Below are 15,715 nucleotides of genomic sequence, written 5' to 3'. Positions count from 1 at the left end.
AGAGCGCACAGCACTCTGCGGATCACCAACACCACCGTTGCGAGCTGCAGGGCATCAGACATTGCTGGGCTGAGCAACACTTGGAGATCTTACCACCTTTTAAAGCAATAATCCTGACTGTCAGGGTTATTTCTGTGGTTCTCCTGCCATGGCCTGCTCTTAGTGGCTGTGTGGCATGTGCTGGGATGCCTACATCCAGTAGGGGGAGCTGAAGAGCAGGAGCTGTCGGCACAATGCCAACTAAAGGTAAGAACCCTGCACAGGAAGAGACAGCTGCATCCTCCTCACAATGCCCTAGGTGCTGGCAGAGTGTGGGGAGGGAAGAGAAACACTCACAGGTGTGGGGAAATAGCGGCTGGTTTTAAAGTGCTTGAGCATCATGGAGCAGAGAAATGTCCCCAGGAACAGGATGAAGGCCATGAAGGTGATGTCAGGCACGTAGTTACAGCTGTTCCCCACCAGGTGGCCTCCCATGCGCAAACATTCTGTTCTGGTTAGCAGAGACCACTTTGCAGACTCCAGATCATGCTGCTGTGGCGACAGAGAGACAAGTTGCAGAGGCACAGGAGAGCCGGCCAGCTAGACGAGAAGAAACCCCTCTCTGGCCATAGCCAAGGTATCAGATGAGTCCAAGAGAGCCCCATTGGCAGATGATGGGGGGTGAGGTGGGCACTGTCTGAGCATGGCCAATTACCCCACAGCTTCACCCGAAAGCTTGGCGGAGCGATCAGGGATAGGGGAGGAAAGTACAGCTGGACTGGTTAGTGTTGAAGGTTAGAGGCTGCTGCTGGTGCTGACTGTTTGCCTGTGTGTGTGTATCGTTGTCCATCTCCTGCTCTGAGCCTCAGGTTCCTAGGTAAGGGCCTGCCAGGGATCACCCCGGGTCCGTCCCGAAGAGGGCTCACCCAACAATCCGGCTGAACTGCCTGGGCCATGTGAACACATGCAGGGCCCAAGCATAATGTTTTCGGGCCTAGTACAAACTTGTAACATGGGCCACCTCCCACACACATACCACAATCCCTCATCCCATACATACAATCTCATGAGCCATGAACATTTTTTCCTCATGGTAATGGGGGTTGCAGCCTGGGCCCGGCCCCCCAGACCCTGGTAAAGTGTACCCTTCCCCCCCCATGTGTGGGCCTTGAACACACACCCATGTGCACAGCTCTTTGAGGGCAGCAAGGCTCCATGGGTGAGTGGCTACCAGGCCGTTTCCAGAGTGGGGTGGGGAGAGGCTGCAGACAGACAGCTGTGGAAGGGGCGGCCCCTCCTACCGGCAGGGAAGTGGCCCTTTGTGAGGATGACACCAGTATCCTTGGAGCCCAGGGTGAGCGACTGGAAACAAGACCACCATGAAACATGCAGGTACCCATAAGTAGGAGGACAGGGTCTCCCACACAGGCACCCTGGGTAAAAAGCTGGCCCGGCACCATCACTTCAACCCCTAGTCGCTAAGACAGTCTGCTTCTGGGAGGGATCCTGTGGCACTGGCCCTGCCCCAGGAGCACAGGGGGCCCTGCCCCAGTCACTGCTGCAGAACGTGCATGCTGGGACCTCAGTATTCCCTCACTCGCCTCAGAGGCTGGGGAGACTGGTCCTTACCATTGCAGTGCTGCCGGGCGGTGGGAGCAGCATCTCATTCAGCACAGAGGCATTGCCTGCAAGAGATGAACAGTCAGACATCTCTTTCCCCTTCGCCAAACCATGGCACCCAGGCTGCGTCTCCCTGAGCATTTGCAGTGGGTGTCAGCGGGCTCCGGCCTGGGGGATGGCAGGAGACATTAATGGGGTTGGTCCCCTCATCAGTAGTGAGGAACGGGGTGTGTATCTCAGCTGCTAGGAACAGGAGCAGCCAAAGCAGGGGACAAGTAGTGGGGGCCCCCCAGCACCTCTCTGGACCCAGAACTATCCAGGGACGACCCCCCCACACACATACTCTAATGGCACTAGAGGACCCCGTCAGTGCCTTCCCTCCCCCCATGTGGCTTTGGGGGAGAACTGCAGAGAGCAGCTACCCCAGCCAGAGACTCCAGCCGACTGGGGCAGGCACTGCCAAGCAGAGATCAGAGCTTGCGCTGGTGCACCTCCTCACGCTGGAAATCACACCTCCAGTGTAGACACAGTCTCTTCAACTCAGCTTCACTCCCCAGCTGCCCCTCCTCCCTGCCCTCTCCCCCCTTACCCCAGTCCTTTTCTTTTCATATAGCTGGTCCCTCCTATGGAAACCCACAAAAAAGTGGGGGGAAAAAAGTGGCACTAACATGCGGTTTGCCACCATCACGTTGGTCCCTCTGCTGGTGTGTTCTGCCCTTTCCCAGCTTGTAGGAGCTGTTATGGGGGATTCTACCCCCAGTGATTACACTGGACCAGTGCTTCCCAAACTGTGTCCCACAGAACATCTGCTTGTGGCCTGCTGGTACAGTACATGGTGGTTGCCTCCGTCTCCTCATTCCCAGCTTCTTCTCCAGGTGTCCCGATTATAGGTGGGGCTGGTAGCACTGCCTAGAGTTAAAGTTGCCTGACACTTCCTATGATAAGACCTGATTTTGTTTGTCAAACTTTAACCGATCAGGCTGAAATGTTCCATGGCAGGCATCTGCCTCAGGCTGAATATTTTTGGAAGGGTTCAGCTAAAATGCTCCAACCACATCTGAGAACGAAGTTAGGGGGAAATGCTTTGTTTTGTCCATATTAAAAAGTCTTAAAATGGTTTCCTTGAGAAGCTCTGCTTTGGAGGAGGGACTTGAAATTTGTCAGGGAGGGTCGCTCCGGTGTCAGAAATGTGTGTGTGTTTCATCAGCCCAAGGAAAATGCACCCAACATTGGCCAAGTTCTGTAGGCGTCTGGAAAATCGCATTCACACATGCACAGTAGAGGTTTGCTAGAGCCTGGCACAGAAGCGGAGGAGGTGGGAGCAAGCAAAGAGGCGCTGAGCACATCCTAGCTGCGCACCATGAGATCATCTTCAGCACAAAACTCAGTGGCTGGCCTGCCTTTCCAGGAGACGCTCCACAGCTCCGCGCAGTGGGAGCAAAGTGGCTGGTGGCCCAGTCTCAAGTCATAGAGACACTCAAGGGCAAGGCAGGGAGAGAGAGGAAAGGGAAATACAATACTCTAAAGAAGAGATGTAATAGACAACACAGTTGGAAAAGAAGAAGGAGCCAGAGAAGTCCCTGAGGACAGTTAAGCTATTTACGCGAAGAAAGGGGTGCAAAGGTGTGTGTGTGAGAGAGAGGGAAAGAGGGTGAATCTCAGGGAAATCCCTACATCTGGGAGGCTGGGACAATTTGTCCCATTGCTGAGAGCTACAGTGGTGGAGCTGTGCTTTTCCTGCATCCTGAGATTTCCCTGGAGCTGGGATGTGGCCACGTGGGACCTGGGTTATTCTCTAGCTGTACTGAGAAGTCAGACAAATAATATAGTGAAGGGTTATGAAGAAAACAGACCCGACCTCTCCCTGCTCTGGTTCAGGGGGAGAAGAGGCTTTGACCCTCTTTGGGAGTTTGCCGTCAGAGAGCTCCTGCTTCGAGTGTCTCCAGGAGTTTGGCTGGGACGGGTTGGTGCAGGGAGCCCCCCGGCTCCCATGGAATTGGGGTCGGTGGGTTGCAGCAGGCTGTGTTGGGGAATGGCCTGGGTCTTTGTTCTACTGAGCCCCTGCATCTCACCACCACACTGGCCAATTCTCTTCTGCCCCCTTGGAACAGGAACTATATCCGGACACCTCCCACCCAGCAGAGAGCTGTGTTCTCCTCACAGCTGTCAGCCTGAGACCAGGAAGCGTGGAGGGGACAGACCTGAAGGAAGCTCAAGCCCACGGGATACATCGGCTTTGCAGAACAATGCAACTGCAATCTCAACAGGGAGAGAGAAATTAGCACTAGCAGAAAACAAGCCCAGCACAGTTCTGGTGCGACTCGGTAACTATCAGCCATCTTGACTTCCCCTCGCACTCCCTGCTCTCAGCGCACAGGAGAGAGCCACTGGACTAAGGGGAAGGGCGGGGGTTCAGTGTTCCATGAAGGTCATGACCGGGGCAGGCAGGGGACAGATGGCTGTGCTCTCCAGCTGAGCTCACACACAGGCTCAGATGCCACTCTGCCTGTGGGACGGGATCCTGGCACTGGGCCTAGAGCACTTTTACACTTATCTTACTGATATGAACTCTCCCCCTTCACCCTGTGAGCGCCCAGCTTTGTATCCGGGGATTGCAGTAAATCCTAAAAATAAGTCAGGCTGTGACTCATGCCAATGCAGCCTGGCTCTCTGTCACCCTCTAGTGGCAAGGCCACATAAACTCTGCAGGAGCATCCTCACCATACCTTCCTCATGAAAAGTTCCAGAGGGGTAGCCGTGTTAGTCTGTATACAGCAAAAATAATGAGAGCCCTATAGCACCTTAAAGACTAACAAATTTCTGTGGGCATAAGCTTTCATGGGCTGCAGCCCACTTCGTCAGATGCATGAAATGGAAATCACAGATAGGAGGTATCTATATGCATCCAAGGGTAAGAAACAACACTGGGGAGGGCAACAGTGACAATTACTTCTTGTAATGAGATAACCATTCCAAGTCTCTATTCAGACCCAGTCTGATTGTGTCAAGTTTGCAGATCAGTTCCAGCTCTGCAGTTTCTTGCTGAAGTCTGTTTTTGAAGTTTTTCTGTAGAAGTATGGCAACTTTCAAGTCAGATACAGAGTGTCCTGGGAGGTTGAAGTGCTCTCCTATTGGCTTATGGATGTTACCATTTTTTATGTCTGATTTGTGTTAATTTATTCTTTTGCGTAGTGATAGTCCTGTTTGGCCAATGTACATGGCAGAGGGGCATTGCTGGCACATGATGGCATATATTACATTAGTAGATGTGCATGTGAATGAGCTCCTTATGGAGTGGCTGATATGGTTAGGACCTGTGATGGTGTCACTAGAGTCGATGTGCACGCAGAGTTGGCAACAGGGTTTGATGCAGGGATAGGTTCCTGGGTTAGTGCTCATGTTGTATGGTGTATGGTTGCTAGTGAGTATTTGCTTCAGGTTGGGGGGCTGTCTGTAAGCAAGGATAGGCCTGCCTCCCAAGGTTTGAGCGAGTGAGAGATCATCTGCTAGGATAGGTTGTAGATCACTTTCCATGGTAACATGTGCTATGGTTGCTTCATGGACATTATTCAGGCATGTACAGCCGGGAGGTGTCCATGGGGCAATTGCTCCAGTTACATACAGGCCACAGCGAAAGTTTCACCTTCTCTGGGGACTGAGCTATTGTTGGCAGGGCTGGATACATGGGGGAGGGGGAGGAGCTCTGTTAATGAGTACATGCCCTTTATTACCATCATCTTTCTGGTAATAACTCACTCCCAAAGTATGTGAGTTTTCAGGAGTTAATCAAGAGCCCAGAGGGGCTGACTGACCCATCTAGAGGACTGACTTTGAAACGAAGTTTAGCTTAAGCAGTCACAGTTGCTGGAAGGCAGGTTCATCTAAACTATTCGGCGATCCCCTGTCACTAGCTACTACAGACACAGAACTCAGGATTGATTCACAAACAGAGCAAGAGCCACATTCTCCGGGGAATTCTCTGCAATCAGTAATTCAACCAGCTCAGTCTAACTCCTATCACAGGGTGGATCTGCTCTGAAAAGTGACAGGAAAATTTCACCAGGGGTCCCATGTGTCTGGAGCATCACCAAAGCCACATCCCATTTATTCAGTTCACAAGCAAAGAGATTCTGTCTCGAACTGACAGCCTTACACACTCATCCTGGGATGGGAGACTCAAGCTGGGTTTCATCTTTCTCATACACCATCCTCAGTTATACAGATCCTGCAGGCCAGATTCTGCCCCCCATGATGCACTGCCATATAACCTATCCTCAGGGACATGAGTCTGCCCCTTTGCCTTTGCTGGAATTGGACAGGCATCTGAGGGCAGAAACTTAGTTACCAGTTCTGCGGGTGCTGCATGAGCCAGCACACAACCCAGCTCCCTTTCCTGCAGTTGAGCTGGCCCATATGGCTCACCTGAGTAAGAAGCTGTATTGTTCGCCAATGCATTGGGAAGGCACGACTGATACACCCAGGGAGCAGGTCTGCTCCATCAGGCGTTTTCTTCCATTGATACAGTTGTTAATTCTCTCCATGCTTTGCTCTCCTCCACACTTGACTCTTTTGTCCCGCTGTCCCTTCACAAGGTCCCAGCACTACCAGCCCCCAGCCCTGGCTCACCCTCTCACCCCCCAACATCCACGTCGTCTGTTTCTGCTCTTACCTGCAAAGCATCTCTGGCAGAAGCCCTGGAACCAGGCTGCCTTCCTCCACTACAAATTTGTTCTCTCCTCCTTCAGTTCTGCCACCTTTCTTACCCAATGCCTCCATGTCTCCATCCTGATTGACTCCTATGTCCATCTTTGCTGCCCTCCTTAGACCCTCTTCCCCTCCTGCCTCCAATCAGTCTCTGCACATGCCCTCGCCCATTTCTTCACAGATGATATTGACAAAATACAAAGATATCATCCCCTCCAGTCTGTAAGATATGGCCTTTCCGATCCATCCACACGGCTAAAACTCCCACCCAGGCTCTAATCATCTCGTCTCTTAATTACTGCATCACTCTTCTCTGGCCTTCACCAATACAACCTTGCCCTGCTCATAGCCATTCAAAACGCTGCTACAAAGATCTTTTTTTACTTTGACCATGTTACCCTTCCATTTGCGTATCTTTGCTGGCTCCACTTTCTCCTTCACTCCCACTGTAAGATGCTGATCTTCACTTTCGAGTCCCTCCATGGTCTATTCCCACACTATGGATCATCTCTCATACAGCACTGAAATATTGACCATCATCTCTGATCGGCCCAGGCTGCCAGGCTTCATTGCTCACTTGTTAAATTCTCAAAAAAGCCACTTCATGCTTCCTCTCCTGCTGCCCCTCACACTTGAGAGATGCTCCCATAAATATCTGCAAAGCGACCTGATTGTCCTCCTGCAAATGCCTCCTTACATCTCTTCGTTGCCCTACTGCCTGCACAAAGTTTGACGATGGTTAAGCGGCTGGTGTGCAGACAGTATTGTCTTGTTGTTTCCTTGTGCTCCCTGTCAGTCTGAATTCCACCTGTTGTCTCTTCTCTCAGACTCTTTGAGGCAAGGACTGTCTCTGTGTCCTGTGTTTGTACAGAGCCTAGCGCAATGGGGTCCTGATCTGGGCCACAGACCCGGAAAATAATAAACAGTCACTTTTCGCAGGGGACGAGTGCTGGAATGGCTATTTTCTAAGGCCCATTCCCAGCACTACCGATAGAAACATGCAGCTGCCCAGGCAAACAGCAGCTCAGGGAGATGCAGGGACCCTCCCAAACACAAGCGGCCTGCTCTTACCTGTGTCAGATGCATTACAGATGCAACCATAGAGCGTGACGTCATTGATCTTGTAATTCCAGTTGACAGGGAAGCTGTCCGCCAAGATCAGCATCTTCTTCACGGCGTCGTAGATGAATATTAAGCTGATGAGGGCACAGAAGCCTTCCTCGGTGAAGCGGGTAAAATACTGCACCAGGTAACTCGCTTCGGTGGCCACCAAAATCAGGCCAAAAAAGGCCACCCAGAGGCCAATCCAGAGGCGGAATTCCAGGTAATCCAGGCTGTAATCTCTGGCCAAGGATGGCCCAAAATGTTTCAATGAATGGGTCATACACAAGACATGACACTTAGCTCTCATCACTAATAGCAGGATGCTATGCCCATCTTTAATGTCTCCTGCCCAAGGATCTCAATGTGCTGTACAGAGATCATAGAATCACAGAAATGTAGGACTAGAAGGGAATCGAGAAGTCATCAAGTCCAGCCCCCTGTGCTGAGGCAGGACCAAAAAAACTAGACCCACCTTCCCTGACAGGTGTTTGCCCAACCTGTTCTTAAAACCTCCCATGACAGGGATTCCACAACCTCCCTTGAAAGCCTGGTCCACAGTTTAACGTCCCTTCTAGGAAGAACATTTCTCCTGATTCTAACTTAACTCTCCCTTGCAGCAGATCAAGCCCGTTACCTCTTGTCCTACCGTCAGTGGACATGGCAAAGAAGTGATTACCGTTCTCTTTAGAACAGTCCTTTACATATCTGAAAACTGTTATGGGCTCCCCTCAAATCTTCTTTTCTCAGGACTAAACATACCCAGTTTTTTTAACCTTTCCCCACAGGTCAGGTTTTCTAAACCTTTTGCCATTTTTTTTGCCCTCCCCTGGACTCTCCAATTTGTCCACATCTTTCCCTAGGTGCGTCACCCAGAGTTGGACACAGTCCCCCAACTGGGGCTCACCAGGGCTGAGTAAGCGGGACAATTACCTCCCGTGTCTTAACATCCAACACGCATGTCAGTCCCTCGTGACAGCCTGTGAAGCAGTTGAGCATCATTATCCCCCTTCTACACATTGGGAAACAGCCAGCAGAGAAGTGAAGACTAAGAGACTTGCCCAAGGTGACCCTGCATGTCAGTAGCAGGGCTGGGAATAGATCGCAGCTCTCCTAGCTCCCAGGCTATGTTTGAGTTCATGGCGCATTTTTTAATGTCATGGCCAACATGGAGAGAGATGTGGAGCCGAATTCTGAGGTCAGAGGTGGCTAAGCCAAGCTCGGCATGTCTGGAGAATCACCCAGGATTTGCCTGTCTCCAGCTCGCTGTTCTAGGCCTGTCCATGAATCCTGCCAGAATAATTTCTCCAACATGACGTTGGCACTGGGCCATGCTGGCATAGGAATCCCTGGGGCTTTTTACTGGGGGACTGACCCAGTGGCTGAGAGTGAATGGGGTGGCTGTTCTTGCTGGAAAGCCAGAAACAAGGGAATTTCCCGCAGGGGACATCAGGGCAGAATGAGGGATTAGCTCTTTCCCGAGTCACAGCAGAAGCCCTCTCTCATCCCTAGCACACCAGCACTCCCCAGTGGCCCAGCAGTTCCCTTTGGAAATCAGCCAGGCCTAAGGTGTTAAACACATGGGATAATCAAGGTCCGAAGAGCTACAATTCTCATGTGAAGCAGTTCAGAAGCTCACCAGAGGCAGTCTTACCCATTCAGGGCAAGGGGCCACTTTGAGACAGTGCTTTACTCACTTGCTAAAGGAGAAGAGGAGCCGTTCGAAGACTAGGACGGGGCCAGTGCTACTCAGGATGGTGAGTGGCTGGCCAGCAAAGAGGCAGAAGACAGCTCCAGCAATAGCGGTGCCTAGGAAACTCTCCAGCACGCCCTGAAACACAGGGAGAAGCCCAGCTAAGCATGAGCTGTTCAGAAAGGCACAAGGTAAAAGTTCTGTTAGAGGAGACAGATGTAGCCTCCCTGGGAGTTGCCAGGTGGCACTGTTACACATGGTGCTAGTTCTCTGTCTGAATTTGTGAGCAGCTGGCACCTGGAGAAATGCTTGCTGTCAGGCATAGTGCAGTTCTCTGTAGATTTAATTTCAGCACATCTTCAGTAACTTCAGCTCTGCCTAAGGAAGCAGAGCTGGGTAGCTCCCAATCCTGTACTCACACCGGTGGACCACATCTCAAATCAGAGGCACCGTCATGAACTTAAGTGCTCTGAAATCTCCAGATAGAAAGCTCTAGCTAAGTGCTATGTATTAGCATTACTCTACACCAACGGTCCCATCTCCTCGCATGGCCTCTCACCTTCTATGCCCTAGAATCATTAGGATCGGTTTTTTGGCCAACGTGACTGCACGACAGATGTGAAACTGATGTCACAGTAGCAGCGGAGAGCTCTGCAGATAGACACACGCAGGCTAGGGGAGCTAGGGCGTGAGAGTGGAAAAACACTGAGTTGTTCCCCCCCAAATGATATTAAAAATAAATCCTGATTTGGCAAGATTTCAGTGGCAGCTTCGCTGTCTGATATCTCCTGCCTGACAATATGTACTCGCCTTCACCCTAAATCCCGCTCTGTTATTAATATGGCAGCTGGCACTGGTTTACTTATGATTTATTCTGCACTTGCCCCAACATCTGACAGCGCAAGAAAAACAACGAAGCTGCTCCAGACGAGATGACAAGTCAATGTGGCCCATGCAGGGGGTATCACACAGGAGGTGAGCACAGACCTGCATGTTATCTGTAGCGTCTCCCAGCATGCCGCCAAAAGTAATTGCATTGGTAACCGTCGCCAGGTAGATGTAAAGAATAGCCGAAAAGCACTGGATATTCAGGGCATCGTAGAAGTCACTCCAGTACCAAGGGGCCTTTCTCTGGATGTCCTTTACCAGCCCTCCAAATAATCTGCAGACCAACATGGAAACAAGACGGAGAGCAGTAATCCTCCACCCCAATCACTCTATACTGCATTATCTGCTTAGCCCAGCTGAGCTGAGATAGCTCTGCAAGAAAAATCCTAGAGCAGAGCCACTTTCTCTCCCAAAGCAACAGGTCAAGGCAGCCACCAAAGCCAATGCTATCACGTCCCCTAGTGGCTGGCTCACTTGGGGGCATATTTTAAAGCACATTTTGATTCCTTTTGATGTATTGACCTGAGAGAAGTGTTTGAGGTGGGCGGAGCCCAAGCCCTGCATCCAGGGTCAGGTCTGAGGCTGCAGCTGTACCAGGCAGATGTGAACAGCACCCAATAGCCTGGAATCTGGGAGGGTCAAAGTCAGGTCCAGATTTTGAAATGCCAAGATCAGGCCTGGTGCGAACCACATCTCAAGGTTGGAGACGGAGTTTGGATCCAGGGGTTTGGTTCAGGCCTATCGCTATTGACTAGAGATTCCAAGAAAGTCTTTATTTGAAAGGAGATTACCTCTGGGATTCCAAGAAAGTCTTGACAAGCACTGCCAGTGTTATTTCTGTCTTACTTGTTATATAGTAACTCTTAGAGACCCCTGTCTGAACCAGGCCCCATTGTGCAAGGCACTGTACAAACGTGAGGTTGGTCCCTGCCCTACAAAGTTTGCCCTACAAAGTTTACAGACTCATTTACTGAAACATGAAGTCAGGATATGCCTGGCTCCATCTATTCTGAATATCTCCAGGAACTGAACCCCCAAGACGAGACACTGGCCCAGGAATGTAATCTGAGTCTTTGGTGTGCAGCGTGGAGAATCTCCACCCAGGGGCCAGAAAACAAGAGATCAGGACCAGGAACCCAGTTCAGGTGTCTCCTGGTTTTCTGGTTCTCCAGACCCCCCAGCAGCTACCAATCTGGCAATGAGAAACCAGGCCCAGGAACGAACCAGTGTCTACTGTGTGCCAGCATAGAGTGCTAGCCACAGGGCCTCCAAGCTCCAGGCCAAACTGATCCCTGGTGTAAGCCGGCTCAGTGGAACTGCACCTACTTATGCTGGGCCTGACTCTAGCTGCCTGTCTTTGAGGCAAATGTCTGCAGCTACTGAGACCCACCCCTCCTCTGGGCACTTACCTTCCTGTTCTCTGCAGCTCCTCGCTGACATGCTGGGGCCCAGGGGCATGTCTGTCATCAGCTGCAGACATGTTCCCGTTACAGTGAGATTTCTGTTCCCAGAGGTGCATGGAGATCCTGAAACAACATGAGAAACCCAGAACCATCCTCATGAACAAAACCCAGGCTAGTTCCTCAGGCAATTTTTGGCATTGAATTCCCATTGCTCTCTGGGTGTCTCAGTACAGATGATGCTGCCACATCCAGTCCCAGAGGCAGCTACATCTCAGTTGTCTGGATACACTGGAGAGGGAATATTTATAAATGGGCAGTAGTAGTGGGATATTAAGCAGAGTAAAGGGTCTAGAGGCTAGGTGAGGGCGCACAGAACTCGTAAGTTTTAAACCAAGACTTAGAATATTTTGCAGAGATGCAGAGAACCTTTCCTGCTGCAGCGAGTGACATCTCCTCTGAGAACACCCTGCCGCTGGTCTGGGCAGTGCAGCTCTGGGTCCGACAGCAAGAGACCCCTGCAGAGCTTAGCCATGGGGATGGGATGCAGGGAACAAGGGCGGGTGGGTCTGTAAAGATGATGAACCCCACTTTGAATTGACCCCAGCTGGGTGACCTGTGTGGGTCACCCTGGGAGCTCTGCTTGACGCAGGAAACAATGCAGAGCTCGGCGCACCAGTGTCATGTGCTGCTAATGACCTGCCCCACCTAGGCAGTGAGTTTCATCTGCATGAGATGCAGCTTCCAAATGCTCCTCCAGATTAGCCTCATGGAGTGTGCACTGGAGCAATCTCATGTGCTGGCGACAAAGGGCAGCTCACTGGTGAGGGCCATGATGTCCTGGCCAACGTTAGATGGACACAGGCATAGAGCCATTGCTGCTGTCTGTAGCTGTCGGAGCAGTGAAGAATGAAGCGTGCCCCAATGGCGAGGACTGCATTGGCAGTGGCTCAGCAGCAGGGAGCTGCCGGAGCCTTTCCCTGCTGACTCCCTCTTGCCAGGGCTTTTATCCTATGCCAGAGTCTCACTGAGCAGGGAAAGGCTCCGGCAGTGGGGAGGCAGGTGAGAGACATTACGCTGTCAGTGTGAAGCTCCCCATCTTGGATTGCTGCTGCTCCTAACCCTCTGCATAGCTTTAGCAGAGCTGGGGCTGCACTGTGGGGAGATTTCAAAGCCGGAGCTCGGCTTTAGCCTCAGGCCCATCTCTGCAAGCCCCTGGAAGCTGCTGGGTTCTCCCCTCTGGTACCTCTTGTGTGGAGAGGGCAGGCACTTCGGTGGAGGGATTCGGATGGTCGGGTCCCATTTGCCTGGAGGCAGCACAGTCAGCTCATCTAGAAGCTCATCAATCCCTGCAATGAGGTCTTCTCTGTCCTGAGCCTGATGGGCAACCCGCTGGAAGAACTGGAGGGAAATGCAGTTACAGTATCCAGTGAATGCCTGTATGCAACCACTGGCTGAGACGAATGCTAAATGCCCCAGCTTTGCACAGGGAACTGCTAGGGCTGACTACAGGTTTCTGCTAAAGCTAGACGGGTAAAGACCCTTCCCACCCTACATGCTCTGTGTGCTAAGCCAGCCTCCATGCACTGGGATTTTAAAATGGGGTTTCCCAAGGAACTCGAGAGAGTTCCATGCCTAACTCCCATTGCATTTCACTGGGATTTGGACTCCTAACCCCCTTAGTCTCTGAAAAGCACAGCCTCGATATCATAGCCTTCTAACCCTGGGGAAGGGTGAAGGAGAGCATTAGGCTGATCCAGTGCTGATCCATTTCTCCACCCTTCCAGCCTGGAGCTTCTAGAAGAGGATCAGAAGGTTGGCAGTGGGGTTAGAATGAGCCTGGTTTTCAGCACAGCCTCAGCTCCCATTGACTTTGCCTATGAAGACTATCCCCCTGCTTTCCCCAGAGATGGAGCCTGCATCTAATACTGATGCAACAGCCGCCAGCACCGTCCCACTCGTAGCACCTTCTCTGACACATGGGCTCACCTCATCCGTGAGTACCGTGGCCATGGCCCTTCCAATCTCATGGTAGGCTTTCACTTTGGCTCTGGGGCCCAGGAGGATAAAAACAAACCTAGGGAGAGCACAGAAACAGTGTGAAATGGCCCCACTTTTGGAGTGCTTTCCTAGGGCCGGTATTCAGCATGTCCGAGGGCCAAGGACACACCATCTCTCTGAACTGGCTGTGGGGTGCTTAGCCACCCAGGGTGACACTGGTGGCATGTGAAGGCTTGGTGAGACTGGGGTAAATGTGTTGCTCTTTGCCTTAGCCTTGCCGGGATCAGGGAGTGGGATTTTCAGAAGCGCTCAGCCCTTGTTACAGTCACTTAATGCTAAAACTCGTAGTGAATTTGCCGGCAGCTGTTGGCCATTCCAGTGCTGAGGGCTTTTGCAAATCACACTTAGCACATGCGAGGAAAAGACACCTTGGTGCTAGGCACTGAGATTCCACGCTGCTGAGTGTAGCAGTATTAGATCACATGGGCCTGTGTGGGTTTGGCACAAAATCTGTCTCTTTGGCTAGGCATTTACACTGACATGGCACATCCTGCAGCCCAGCAGTACGTGCCCCTTTTAGTAGGCAGGGCCCCCTCTGCTGACTGCATGCAGTCACACTCTCCATCCCAGCAGCTGGGAGGTGGGAGAGAGAGCAAGTGACTATCCCAGGAGAGTGTACAGGTGGCTGGGAGATCTCACATAGTCCAGAAGGCAGGAGGGTTTGTCGTGTGCTGGGGCCAAATCCCCAGAGCCGAGGGCTCGGCTGGATAAAGCAGCAGAAATTCTGATAAATCAGGATCTGCCCATTGCCAGTTCACCTGCTTCCATAGTGCTACCAGCCAGCTTTCCAGGAGCCCACTCCATGGTGTCTCCTGCCGCTGGAGCCCAGAGCCTAGCTGACAAGGACAGTCTGAGATGTAGCATAAAATCTTAGATTTGTGCTGGGGAAGCCCCATCAGAACCCAGCTGATCCATCCCCTGGGGGGCCAAGCCAGGGTTTTGCCCACTGTGGATGAAAAATCCCCACCAGGTCTCTGCTAGCCTACTCCCCAAGGACAAGTGGAGACTTGTTCCTGCACTGGGACAGTCCTGTCTGTTGTTTTGACAAAATGCAGGCTGGTAGGAGTCCCTACGAGTTCTGGGTAGACGTCCTAGGTGGGACTCTGCAGCCCATCTGAAGAGCAGTTACCTGAATATGACTGGGAGAGCGTCCTGGTATGCTAAGCTCTTGTTTATGGAGCACCTGGAGCTGTTGATGTTTAGCAGCAACACAGTGGACAAGGAATGTGTGACATTGACACCAGAGCAGCAGCCCCCAAGGCAGATCCTTCGTTGTGACTAGCCACTTGCAGTGAGATGGACACCAAGAAGTGAGATGAAGGGCTTTCGCTTTGCTCTGATTTTATGTTTTTGGATTTGCATGAGGCAGGCACCCTGATGGCAGAAATGCCACTGAGCACTTATGCCCAGCCAGCACGAGGAGAACGCTGAGAACCCAACCATGTATCTCATACCAAGTTATACCTAACAGATCAGCAGCTGCTGCTCTCTGATCATCTTTGCTGTGACTGGCTAGATAACCCAACAGCAGCATCTGCAATGAGCTGTCTGTCCCTGGGAAATTCAGTGGAGGTTTGGTGCATGGGTGATGGGGAACTCTTAAGCACTTAGCAAGCGAAATCTGAGCCTATATTACCAACCCTCAGCCTCACTTCTGTGCTCCAGTGACTACGTGATGCTGGGAGGAACTGAGGAGACAAGAAGAGGAAGAAGAGTCTCCAGTGCAGTTATCTCTGCTTGATTGTTACCTGCTGGGGAATGCGACCTCAGTCAAGGCCCCGAGTCCCACGGCCTTCTGCAATCGGATGAAGGCAATAAATGGCTTATCTAGGAAGTCCACTTCCCCCACAAGAACGTTGGACACTTCAGTCCCGGTTGGGATCTTCTTCTTGAATTGGTTTTTTAACTGAAATAAAATAAAGCCTCAGTCCAGGATGGCATCCAGAACAGACAGGCCAAGCATGCTTTAGTCCCAGATTGTTATTCAATGGCTAAGGTTTATTTCAAGGACATTCAGTGCTGGTGGAAGGTGCCTGAGTCCTGAAGGCTGAACTCTTTCTAGTTATCTGCTGAGTAGAGTCAGTGCAAACTCCTCTCATTCTCCCCGTCAATGTGCCTTAACCTGGCCTGGAAGAACCAATTCTATTGATGAGAAGGGAGTTCACTCTCCATGGGCCACTCAGTCTTTGGCCACTCACCTGAGATCGCCGGCTAGGTTGCCAATTAGTGCCAGTTGCAATGGGTTCATTTCGGGACGTGGGCACTCATC

General features: G+C 51.6%; 1 protein-coding gene across 1 annotated transcript in view; it reads right to left on the bottom strand.

Moving 5' to 3' along the window:
- The window catches only part of SLC4A9 (solute carrier family 4 member 9), a 49,215-nt gene that overhangs the window by 25,942 nt on the left and 7,558 nt on the right, over positions 1-15,715 (bottom strand). The window contains exons 5-13 of the mRNA XM_067566874.1: positions 15,195-15,352; positions 13,375-13,462; positions 12,632-12,786; positions 11,395-11,511; positions 10,085-10,259; positions 9,102-9,235; positions 7,375-7,646; positions 1,609-1,664; positions 337-531 (exon numbers count right to left, since the gene is read on the bottom strand). Coding sequence (XP_067422975.1) covers positions 337-531; positions 1,609-1,664; positions 7,375-7,646; positions 9,102-9,235; positions 10,085-10,259; positions 11,395-11,511; positions 12,632-12,786; positions 13,375-13,462; positions 15,195-15,352 — 1,350 coding nt within the window. The remainder of the gene's footprint in view (positions 1-336; positions 532-1,608; positions 1,665-7,374; positions 7,647-9,101; positions 9,236-10,084; positions 10,260-11,394; positions 11,512-12,631; positions 12,787-13,374; positions 13,463-15,194; positions 15,353-15,715) is intronic.

Source organism: Emydura macquarii, unplaced genomic scaffold, assembly GCF_026122565.2.
Source record: "Emydura macquarii macquarii isolate MOO-44397 ecotype Brisbane River unplaced genomic scaffold, CSIRO-AGI_Emac_v2 contig_2768, whole genome shotgun sequence".
Classification (NCBI taxonomy): domain Eukaryota; kingdom Metazoa; phylum Chordata; order Testudines; family Chelidae; genus Emydura; species Emydura macquarii.
Note: the sequence above shows the minus strand (reverse complement) of the source record. Positions and strands in the feature narration are given on the sequence as shown.